The 12,345-nt window shown below is 37.7% G+C and overlaps 1 protein-coding gene across 6 annotated transcripts in view; it reads left to right on the top strand.

Moving 5' to 3' along the window:
• SLC7A11 (solute carrier family 7 member 11) overlaps positions 1-12,345 on the top strand; it is a 165,918-nt gene that overhangs the window by 58,258 nt on the left and 95,315 nt on the right. For 5 of the 6 annotated variants that reach the window (XR_003909343.1, XR_003909327.1, XM_029940900.1 and 2 more), the window contains exons 8-11: positions 1,445-1,548; positions 2,348-2,444; positions 3,958-4,107; positions 5,354-5,531. Coding sequence is in view for 4 of the 6 variants with exons in the window: in XM_029940900.1 (XP_029796760.1) it covers positions 1,445-1,548; positions 2,348-2,444; positions 3,958-4,107; positions 5,354-5,531 (529 nt within the window). In the remaining 2 variants the exon portion in view is untranslated. Of the gene's footprint in view, positions 1-1,444; positions 1,549-2,347; positions 2,445-3,957; positions 4,108-5,353; positions 5,532-7,114; positions 8,170-12,345 lie in introns of those variants that run through there. The other variant, XM_029940901.1, reaches the window with a different exon arrangement.

Raw genomic sequence — 12,345 nt, forward strand, 5'->3', positions numbered from 1 at the left:
AGTACTACTTAAGAATTTCCTAAGAACCATACATAATTGTTTTTTCTAGTATATATTTTAGAATACCAGTAATGGGATATTATTAATTTTAGGAAATACTGAGCTATTCAAAGTTAAACAGATGTCATTGCTATAGCACTTCTCAGAATATTAAAATGCTAATGTGCATTTTAACTCCCTAAGAAGTGGATACTTATAATTTTACAGCATTTCCCAAAATTTATTTGACCAAAGGACCATCTTTGCTCTCAAAGGTCATGTTATGGGACTGTCATTCTGTGACACATACTTTTATTTTGTATCAAAACTTAGCTGCTAAAGGAGCATTTTATTCGTGACCTCATAACAATGAAGGGTGAAAATATAACTTCCCATCGCTGGATGTCAGTTCCTTTTAAAATAGTCACTGTTACCTCATATGGGCAACATCCACAGGGAACAAATTATCTCATTTCATGTGAACCTACGTGCATGTTCACTGTATTAAAACAAGACTTTGCCACTGCTGTAAGTCCTACCAGACACCCAAATGTACCAAGTTTGCTAATGTCGGGTCAGTCATCTTGTCTGACTAGACAAAGGGCAGCACTTATTCTTTGAGTGCAACATGGTCCATTAATTACATAGCACCAGCCACATCAAGGACAAGGAAAGAATCCCACATAGTGTTTTTTTTTTTTTAATATATCCTTCAAAGAAATTTGCAGTGTTGCATATATTACAGCATGAAAGGAAATTTCAGAAGTTTTGTTCATCTTTCATATTTTCTGTGGCTTGATTTTCTCAGGCTTGTATTTGTATTCTAGCCTTTTTATGGGAAACCACAGAAGGAAATGGCAGATCCCTGAGAGGGAGGGAGGGACTCCAAGAGAGATTCAGCTAATGTGATTATTCTAGGCACAAGATTTTTGGAACTGCTTGTATTGTATGTAGGTGAGATAAATGATTAAGTTGTCAATTATTTCTCACTCTACTTTATGTCCTATCAGGAGGATTGGTCTATGAAACAAGTTATCTGTAATACTTCTCAGTGTACATTTGTACCTCACTATAAAAATGTGGCTCTCCAGGCTAAAGAGAAGGCATTGAAGGATTTCTGTCTCCAATGGGGGGACTTCTGAACTGAGCTTTTTTTACTTACCAGAATCAGAGATGATAGACATCATAGTTAATAAAGATTCAATAAATGGATCATTGCTTTTTGGAAGTAGAGAGAAGGTGCTTGTTTAGACTTTTGCCCATAGTTTTACAAGAAGCAATGGCTCCACACTGCTTTTGATTATTGTCTAAGAAGTTAGCTTGGTCCTTACCAAAAAGAAAGATTATAAAACATACACGTCTCACCAGACTAAAAGAAAGTCAGGGAGCGAGTTTGGCTTAAATGGTTTCATTTTATTCCACTTTCTGGCAGAACATTAATTTGCTTCGTTCTGTCTCTCACTAGACCTTTTCTGAGCGGCTTCTGGGAAATTTCTCATTAGCAGTTCCGATCTTTGTGGCCCTCTCCTGCTTTGGCTCCATGAATGGTGGTGTGTTTGCTGTCTCCAGGTGAGTGAGTTCAAGCATTTCCAGAAATGTATTTCTGTTTTTGAGATTGGATGTGATAAGGATAGGTTTAAAAAGAAAAGAAATAGTGCCTCCAAACCTGTTGTTTTTAAAGAGACATGTAAGATCAAAGTCTTCGTCCAAGTATCAATAGCATGTCTCATTCTGCCCGTTAGAGGGCACTGTTCGTCTATTCATCGCCTACACTGAAGCCCGGCAGAGAGCTTTTTCTTTTTTTCTTTTTAATAGTATGTCTACAGAGTCTAACAACAGCATTTTATTTCTGGTGATAAAATCTTTTGTTTCTCTAAAGGTGACAAGAAAAAAAGTAAAGTAAGAGGTGCCAGAAATTACTACCCCACCATGTGTATCCCTTTCGTTTTGTTTGATGCAAAAGTCCCTTTTATTTTAAAGTAAGATCAGAATCCAATCAGAAAAATACGTGTGTGGGTAGGTTGGTGTGTTGGGTTGGATTGGATTGACAGCACACATCCAATCTTAAGACTCTAGAACTAGATTCTTTGTCAGCTACTTGTGTGTAGGCAGAGCTCTGCTGAGTCAGCTGCTGCTGTTGTTTCTCCTCAAAGAATAATATAATGTGTTGGCAGATTTTCTAAAATTCAAAGTCAGATTGCTCTTGATTCTCTGCCTTCTCTGAAAAGCGAAACCGAATTAATCACCTAAGAAATGACAAACCATTTGGTATAAAATTAGATGCAAGTGTTCTCTTAGATGTCTGGACTTTTCCCTTTGAAATGATCAATTATCCAGTCAACTCCACCCACGTTTTTTCTCCCATCAGGTTATTCTATGTTGCGTCTCGAGAGGGTCACCTTCCAGAAATCCTCTCCATGATTCATGTCCGCAAGCACACTCCTCTGCCAGCTGTTATTGTTTTGGTAATGCATATTAAAAAGTGTACCTAGATATAAGCTTAAATAACAGGTTACCAAAAAGGAATTCAAACCAGACTGTAAATAGTGCTTTACTTTCTCATTTGTCATTGGATCAGATCTATGTATATCTTGGTGGAGAATGAGAGGCAGGATATTTTCCATTGCTTCCCAGTATTTCTTATTCAGTATTTCTGATGCATGTTTGATGCTGTGGGGCAGTAGCCACATCACTTCTTTTGCACCTTTGTAGAAATGAGTGAGGGAATGATTACCTTGGCTCCTGTCAGCAACGTAGAGCCTCACAGAAAAGAATGTAGAGCATCCAGCCCCATTCCTACATACTGAGAGTGGAGCTAAGTCACAGTCCAACAACACCAAGATGTCATATCATAGGGCCCTTACAATGAAATGCATGAGAAATTAGGGAAGAAAAATGGGTGAAATTTTAGACAGTGCAGTGATTCTATGATAAAAAGGGAAATATCTAAGCACCACTCTAAAGGGAAGAAATAAAAGCACCAAACCTAAAATGTGAGTTATAGAATTCTTCATCTAGAGAAAAGTAGTTGTGAAGGGTGGAGTACAGAAGATGGTGCAAGGTATAAAAGTCCTCAAATATCCATTGGCAACGTTATATTCACTTTTACCTACTATTTTGTAACATTTTTTGTCAAATGGAATCTGCTGTCAGGAGCCCCGTAGAATACATTGGACATTTTGCTTCATGCGTTTAATCTGTTCCAGAATGTTTCCTTGGAATTTCTTTGTAAAGTATGCATCCTCTCTGTGTCCGGAATCTGGAAGTTAATGTCACTCGTGGGAACAGAATGTATTATTCGGTGAAGAGGGCTTTCACTTTAAGCCTCTGCTATCAGGGGCTCTGTCCTTGGTATGCGCAGCTGCAGAGGCTTTGCTAAGCGGATCTCTGCGCTTCATTCTTTTTAGTGGTCTTGAGGGTCACATGTGGCGAACACACGGGCAGAGTAAGTGTGGAGGAAGAAAAGGTCAAGATTTTGCACTCAGGAGATGCCAGAATCCCCTAGAAGTGGCTGTGTTTCATGTGGGTGCATAGCCAAGGGCTTCTCAGAAACCATTTACAGAACTCTCTGCGCATTTTCTGATTGGGTACACTTTTGATTTTTGGCGTTAGTTATTTACCAATCCTCTCCGTCTCTGGATCTTTACATTGAAGTAATTGACTATTCGGTGTTTTATTCTTTGAAAACACACTCTCTTCTCTCAAATAAAAAAAAAGTGACCAAAAACTAAAATCCATATAAAATTCCCTCTGATTAAGTGGTAATGATGATCTTCTCATGCTGCAACTGGTGTGTAATGGAGTATAAGAGCAGAATATAGATAGGAAGTTAGTTGCATATCGATTTTAATCCCTATGGTAGATTATCAGTATAAATAATCATGAAAAAGATAATCATAATTTGTAGTGATGTTATTGTTTGCTATCAGCTGTGTTCTCTTTTAACTCACCAAGTGTGGCTTTCTCCCCCTCCCCCAGCACCCCTTGGCGATGATAATGCTCTTCTCTGGGGACCTCTACAGTCTTTTGAATTTCCTCAGTTTTGCCAGGTGGCTTTTTATTGGGCTGGCAGTTGCTGGGCTGATTTATCTTCGATACAAACGCCCAGATATGCATCGTCCTTTCAAGGTAACCTCAGTCATCTTGATGGGTTTACATAAATCTTTCCCCTAATATCTAGTCCTCCCTTTGTCATAACTTGATGATGAGGAACTTGGGCGGGGGGCAGCATCCTCTGAAATAAAATGCTTAACTCTTGCAGGTAGTGCCTTCACATTGGATTTATTTTAGCTTAGAAGAATAATTCATCAAGTTGTTTATGTGAGGTGCCTAGCTTTATATGTCACATTTCTGAAGAGTGGTAGATACATAGGGTATTTGTTATGTTGCTTTTTCTTGAATGTGTCTAATGACCTGATGTGTTCAAAGTATGGGGTACTTGTGTTTTTATAATGTGTAATTGTAGATAGCCATGCTGAGAAAGATGGAGACAGATACATCAGAACTGTCACTAATTGAAACCCTAAACAGGATGCCTCTGTACAAAACAGACATTTAAAGTATTCTTAAATGTTATGATTTGTTGTTATGTTGCTCTTTTTATACATTCTAGAAGGAATATTCTGGAAGGGATAAAAATGTAAAATAGGGAAGGTGAAGATGTATAAACATACCCTTAACAGAACACCCTTTACCGTAACTAAGCATTTCCTTTTGTGAGGGCTGACCAATATGTTTCTCATATCCTTTATCCTTGACCGTTCATGGATTGATTTGACCTCACTATCTATTTGCTTTTAAGAAATAACACAGATAATGTTGTCAGTCATGTTGTCAGAATTTGTTTCTAATTACATCCATTGCCTAATGCTGGCAACATCTTTATTAGCGGTTGAATAGGAGTTGGTCTGTTTTATTCCTGTCAGTTCTTATTGTGAGTGTCCAACAGAAAATCAATATGCACTGAAAGGCTTTCACATGTAACAAGCAGCCCATGCTCTTGACTCTACATTCAAGCAGATTCCAATCATAATTATCAAAGAGCCAACCTTTTAAAGTCAAGAACATAAGTCATAATAGTACTTAACTACTGAAACAATTTAAAGAATATACCTCTAATGAAACACACTTCTTTATCCTAGGTTTATTCTTTTCAAAGTGATTTTTTTCCTAATTTAAGGGAGTAGGTGTCTGCATTCACTGTGTCCTAATAAAGACCAGTTCCAATAAGGTGAGGTAGGATGGTGCCATCACCTGCTCACATGACCAGTGGGGATCTTCCACGCATATGACTTGCCCGATGTGCTCTTCTTGAACCCAGCTTCTGTCTCTGGAACTGTTTGAAGTGAGTTTTCTCTTCTGTGCTGTGTTCCAGGTGCCGCTCTTCATCCCGGCTTTGTTCTCCTTCACATGTCTCTTCATGGTTGCCCTTTCCCTGTATTCGGACCCATTTAGTACAGGGATTGGCTTCATCATTACGCTGACTGGAGTCCCTGCATATTATCTCTTTATCATATGGGACAAGAAGCCCAAGTGGTTTAGAAAAGTGTCAGGTAAGACTTTTACACAGTTTCAGGACCTCTTGAGAGACATACTTATAGAAAACCCATCTAATGTGTACCTGCATGCATGCAACTTAAAGTGAAAAATGTAAGTAAGGCAAATGCTAGTTTAAATACATTATTGCATTTTAATTAGAACTAGGAGAAGAAGAAGCAGGAAGGATGTTTAGGGTACAGCCACTCAGTCCTTTCAGGACATTTAGTTTGAGCTGCTCTAATCACTTCTTAAGAGAGCTTTTTTAGATAGAATTTTATCAGCAGTTCTATAAATGACCTAATTGCTTTCCCGAATCCCTTACTAACCTAATTATTTTTTATTCTGGGTTGAGCTTAGCTTATTGATTCTATATCATAGTATGCTACTTGCTGATTGATATGAGGTTTGATAGGGGTTTAGACAGAGTCCTACAAAGGCCTCAAATATGATTATGATACTACCCTATTTAATAGGCATGGCAAATCACTGAAGGGTCATAAGAACAGCAAGAACAGTGAAGAGAAGAATACTAGCTCACATTTATTTTGTGATATCTATGTGTTAGCACATATGTGGCCTTATTTAATCCTTATAACAACCTTCTGAAGTAGGAAAAATCATTATCCCCATTTTATGGATTTTGAGTTATACAGTAGAAGAATTCATGTACCTTGTTCCAAGTCATACAACTAGACCAGCTAGAATTCAAACTCAGGCAGTGCTATATTTTGTAAAAATCATCTTGGGTACAGTGTGAATGGATTAGAGAGGGTCAAGGCTGAAGACACTCAAGATTGGTAGTTACCATGGTAATACCGCATAAGGGCCGAGAAGGCTCTGATCATGGACAATGCTGGCAGGGTCCAAGAGAAAGTGAAAGATATTAAAGATGAAAACCCAATAGGTCTTGGGGACCAGTAAGTTGGGAGAAGAGGAAATATAGAACATCAGTAGATAGAAAGGGTGATTAGGACAGCCTTTGTCTGTCAGGGGCTCTGCTGAGTGAGACTTTCCCTTACATCATTTCGTTCTGTCCTACACAAGCTCCCTGTGTGCGATAGTGCTTATTAGGCCTGTACCTGATGGGAAACAGAACTCAGGGAGATAGAAAATTTATTTTTGAGTGTATAGATTTTAAACCATTGAGCCAGGATTTGAACCCATATCTACTAGACTTCAAAGTTCATTGTCTTTCTGGAGTGGCTGCCTGAGAGACAAGAGAGAAATGATAAATATAGCCAGAGGACCAGCCATCTTCTTTCTAGTGAGTTAGGGAGTTCAGAAAACAACTTTTGTTCTCACTCACTTGAATACTTCTTTTACCATAATTATTTTTTTTAAAGTTTTAAAAAGTTCAGGGAGATTTCTGATATTTCTGATGAAATTGTTAATAAGTAATGTCAGTGTTACTGAAACTCAGAAACAAAAAAAACCATAATAATATGTCTAAATATTGACTCTCTAGTATGTTGCACAAACTCATTTAGAAGTCAGCCATTTAAAATAGACTTTTGGAACTTCTCTTTATTAGCTTTTATTTGGTATTTGGTGTCTATAGACCTTATGCTGCTATTTATATCTGAATTTTGTTTTCTAGCTGGCAACACTATTCCCTGAAGAGGTATTACTATAAAAGCTGGGTTCCTCAAGGCTAACACAGGCACACTGATTGTCTCGCAGGGTATTTAATCTCGATTTCTTGTTAGATCACAGTAGTTTTCTGTGGAACATTTTTAATTCTGTTTTCTCCATTGTCGGCAATAAATATAGAGGCTTTTCTGAAAGGACTGATAATCTTGTTAAACAATAACTACCATCATTATTACCAATGTTTAGGACAGATTAGCACTCATCACTGTGAGGACAGTGTCTATCTCAGATCCTGGCTAGAGACAGTCCAAACCCCAAGCACCATGGAAAAGCCAGAGAACTGAGGAAGAAAGAGCTAATACCTACAATTGGGTTATACTGAGAAGGAGCATGAAGAAAGAGCACATTCCATGCTTTCTCCTATGTGACAGGGATTGCGTTCCTCCTGTTGGGAGGCAGCCAGCTCTAAACGTCCTTTCCTGTTGTTCACATGTACATATTTTGCACCATTTTTTTTGTCAATGCATACCAACTACCACTTTTCACACTCGACCCCTCGTTGTTGGTTTTCCACGCTCATGTGATGTCTAAGTTTTTTGTTTGTTTGTTTGTTTTCTGTCTCTCATGCTGTTTCACACATCTCCAAGGACTCCAAATTTAGTGTAGCCATTTGTGAAAATAGCTGCGATGCAGTCATCCTATAATGGTTATTTGGATCTCAAAAATGCCATTAAGTCTTACCAGGGAGCATGGCAACCGTGCCTTTAAACCGTGAGCCTTGTAACGCTTTGTCTTTATAGCTGCCTTGAAAGTGAGTAACAAAAACAGCAATCCTCCATAATTTTGTTTGATTTTCCTCTTAGGCAACATTCTTGTAGTAAAATAAAGAAAATTCATAATATTTATTGCTGCAATAGCAAGTATTTTCCTAGCCTTTGGCCAAAACAAAACACTCATACACAGACACACAACAGCGGAGTCCTGCCCACTTACCTTGCCTTTTTCCCAACTGCCTTCTCATTAGGAAAAAAAAAAAAACAAAACTCAGTGTGAACTTGGAGAGCTCCTGTGATTTGATATCAAATTTTTATTGTTGTTGTTGTTGTTGGGTAACATTCTTTATACTTTCTACTCTCATTTATTTTCACCCTAATATACAGAAACAGGTTAGTCTTCTGAACTGATTCTTGATCAAAATACATCTTGCCTAAGGTGATTCCACAATGTGAGGTAACCAAACAGCCTTCAGAAAATGGTGAGAAAGTTACATGGTACGGATAGCCAGGAATGTTCAGATAAGTAGGATCTGAGATTTTCTGAAATTTGGTGAATTTCTCTGGCCACAGGATGCCAGTGTTGAACCACATTTTGTTTGATAGCATTCCTAGGGTGAAAAGAAAATGTGCTCTTAAGGGAATAGTCAGATACGCAGAACACATTTTTCTGCCATCTGTGACAGAATAGTGAATTTTTCCAGGTATTTATTTATTTATTTATAGAAACATGAGCTTCTCACCCAAGGAAAACATGGAAGATACCCCACTGACATACTCAAATACATAGAAGTAGTTAGACCTGGCTAGCCCTAGCTAGGACTAGCAGCTGTTTTACTTGGCTTCCTCTATTTATCAGTTTAATTATGTCACAGATGAGATGAGTGGGGTGATTGGGAATTGATCCCTCTTGCTCAGGACAATATATGGAAGACAACTGTATTGAAGCAACATCTTTGATTATAAAGTAGGATATTGGGGAGCACCAACAAAATGATCCTAGCTCATCTTTGTAGACCATGACTTTGTAATTCCAGGATCTCAAAAGCATATGCTTTTCATGGTCTGTCATGGTAATTTCATTTATGAAGCCTCCTTCATAAATGTGTAATGCATAAATGTGTAAAGCTGTGTAATGCATTTGACTGGTTTTGTGCTAATACTTCACAGACTTAGCCCATTTTGGCTATAGGTTCCCAAGCCTACTTGTTTGTACAAAGTGTGGTTGGGTAAATCAGCTTTTGCAAGGTCAATTGTTTCAGCTGATTTAGAAAACAACCGAACGTGAAAAGTAAAGCTAAAAATACTGCAATTGCTATTTGCTCTTGTAGCTTGCAGATACGAAAAACACCAACTGCAGACTCATTGGCTCAACTTTGAAAGAATAGTATCATGGAGTTGGTTATCCCCAAAGTCAAAAGCCTTATATGAGCATGCATGCGGTTGAATGCTACATGCTCTGCAACTGTCCTGGACAAAGGGGAAGCCTCCACAGAGGGTTACAGGGGTCTGCTGAATACCCCATTCTGACCCCATGGATATAGATGACCTAAAGGAAAAGTTGATGTAGCTCCAACAGCTTACTCAGAGCCAAAATCGGTCACTCTGCCCAAACCTCCTTTATGATGATAATTATTCAAATTTCAAGATCCCAAGAGATGAGTCATAGGAGAGAATGCAACAGAACTGATTAAACATGGAAGAAGGAAATGGGTGTGCAGGACGAGAAGATAGATTCTTTGCCCCTATATGCGCTGCTGAATAGAAGATCTAAACTGAGCTTTCAGAAAGGAGGTCACACTAGCAAAGCATCAGCCTCTCTAAGTTGTTCTCCTTTTCTCTGAAACTAATGCTGTGTTGTGACATGGGTAAGTAAGGTGTCTAAGAAAGCAAAGGGCTGGGGGTCCCAGAATATAGAAACAGACTTTCGGAAAAGGCTTTTTGTTCGGTAGATAAATTCATGAGTAGGAAACACACACACTTAAGCGTGCGCTCACATACACGCACACAAGTGAGCACAGACATACACACAAGTCAGTCATTGTAGGGATTATTTCAGGGAGGAAAAGTTGGAGAGGATGTACATTTAACCTCACTGCTTTGCAATTCAGCATCGCAGATGCCTGTTTCAACCTACCAGATAGCTCTGGTTCCTTCTCTGCTTACAAAAGCCATTCTATTGATGGACACTTAGTTTTCCACAATCTATTTTTCTTGGGTGATTTTACCATTTCCCTTTTCTGTAAACATGGACTTTTATTACTTTTGAGCACTCCCTTGTGTTCCACATACATCTCAGTGTAAAATGGGGTGTTAACAAATGTAATTTATGCAAGAAAAATTTACATGGAGTTTACCATTTGCCAGAACTGTGCTGGGTTCTTTGTAATTAATGTATATTATAAAAATTAGTATGTGGAGAAAAACAACTTTGGGGAACACTATTATAAAGCAAAGAATAAAAATATACATTTGTAGTGACTTGAAATACTGCTTGGAAGGGATTATTACTAGACAAGGCATGAAAGAGGAGAAAGATTGCATGTCTGGATCAGAGACGATATGAGTCTGAAACTCTGAGGAAGATAAGGTACTAGAGCTTCCAGCATCAGTTACAGTTTGAAGAGGTTCTTTAGGGTTTGATTACAAAGATAAGAGATGAACAAGAACTAACACGCTGGGAAACTAGCATTGCTGAGTTCTAGAATTGCCAAGATAAAACAACCTGAGAGATCATCCAGCCCACTGGTTTCTATATTTTAGTGTCTAGTAGGATCACAGATTTCTGGACCCCACCTCAGTTTCCAATTTAGTAGATCTGGAATAGGGCTTTGAAAAGTTGCATTTCTGGTATATCAGGCTATGCTAATGATCCCAGTCCAGTGATTATACTTTGAGAACTACTTTCTAGTCTAAGCCCCTTCTTTTCATAGTTAAATTATTTTTTATTGTTTTAATTGACATTATGACATTGTATAAATTTAAGGTATATAATGTGTTGGTTTGACACATTTATGTATTGTAATATTACCACACTGCTATTAGTTAACACCTTTTATTGTGTCATATCTTTATCATTTCTTTTTGTTGTTGAGAACAGTTCATATTTAATCTCTTAGCAATTTTTACAATACAGTGCTATTGACTATAATCACTATGTTGTGCATTAGGTCTCCATAACTAAGTTTGTACTCTTAAATAATATCTCTCCAATTCCTTGACCCCCTAGACCCTGGCAACTATCCTTCTACTGTTTATTTTGACAAGTTCCTTTTTTTAGATTCCATAATATAAGTGATATTATAGAGTATTTGTTTTTCTCTCTCTGACTTATACCACTTAGCATAATGTTGTTGCAAATGGCAGGATTTCCTTCTTTCTCATGGCTGAATATATCCGTGTGTGTGTGTGTGTGTGTGTGTGTGTGTGTAATCACATCTTCTTATCCATTTTTATGTTGATGAACGCTTGTTTCCATATATTGGCTATTGTGAATAATGCTGCAATTAACATAGGCATGCAGATATTCCTTTGAGATATTGACTTCAATTCCTTTCACACATAACCAGGAATAGGATTGCTGGTTCCTGGGTAGTTCAATTCTTACTTTTTTGAGGAACTGCCATTATGTTTTTCATAGTGGTTATAACAATTTACATTCCCACCAATAGTGTATAAGGATTCCCTTTTTTTTACATCCCCACCAATATTTGCTATCCCTTGTTTTTCTGAAAAAAGTCATCCTAACAAGTGTAAGGTAATATCACATTATGGTTTTGATCTGAATTTCCCTGGTGATTACTGATGTTAAACACCTTTTCATTTACCTGTTGCCCACTCCTATGTCTTTGTATGACATTTGAAAAAAATGTCTATTCAGGTTTTTATTTAGATTATTTTCTTTTTTGCTAATGAGTTGTAGGAATTCTTTATTTTGGATAATAGTCCCTTATCAGATGACTTGTGAACATTTTCTCCCATTCAGTAGGTTGTCTTTCCAACTTGATTGTTTCCTTTGTTGTGCAGAGTTGTCTAGTTTAGCATTGCCATATTTGTTTTAGTTTTTGTTGCCTGTACTTTTAGTGACTTATCATTGCCTGGACCAATGTCAAGGATCTTTTTCCCTATGTTTTCTTCTAGGAATTTTATGATCTTAGGTCTTATAGTTAAATCTTTGATCCATTTTGAGTTAGATTTTGTGAATGGTGTAATGTAGCAGTCCAAGCTAAGGTTTCATTCTTTTGCATGTGGATACCCAATTTTCCTAGAACCATTCACTAAAGAGACTGTCCTTTCTCCTTTGTGTGTTCTAGGCATTCTGTCAAAACTTAGTTTACTATACATGTGGGGATTTATGTATAGGCTCTTTATTCTGTTCCCTTGACCTATGTGCCTCTTTTTATGCCAGGACTATACTGTTTTGATTACTCTTACCTTGTAGTATGGTTGAAATCAAGTATTTTGA

The sequence above is a fragment of the Suricata suricatta genome, chromosome 1, assembly GCF_006229205.1.
Source record: "Suricata suricatta isolate VVHF042 chromosome 1, meerkat_22Aug2017_6uvM2_HiC, whole genome shotgun sequence".
Classification (NCBI taxonomy): domain Eukaryota; kingdom Metazoa; phylum Chordata; class Mammalia; order Carnivora; family Herpestidae; genus Suricata; species Suricata suricatta.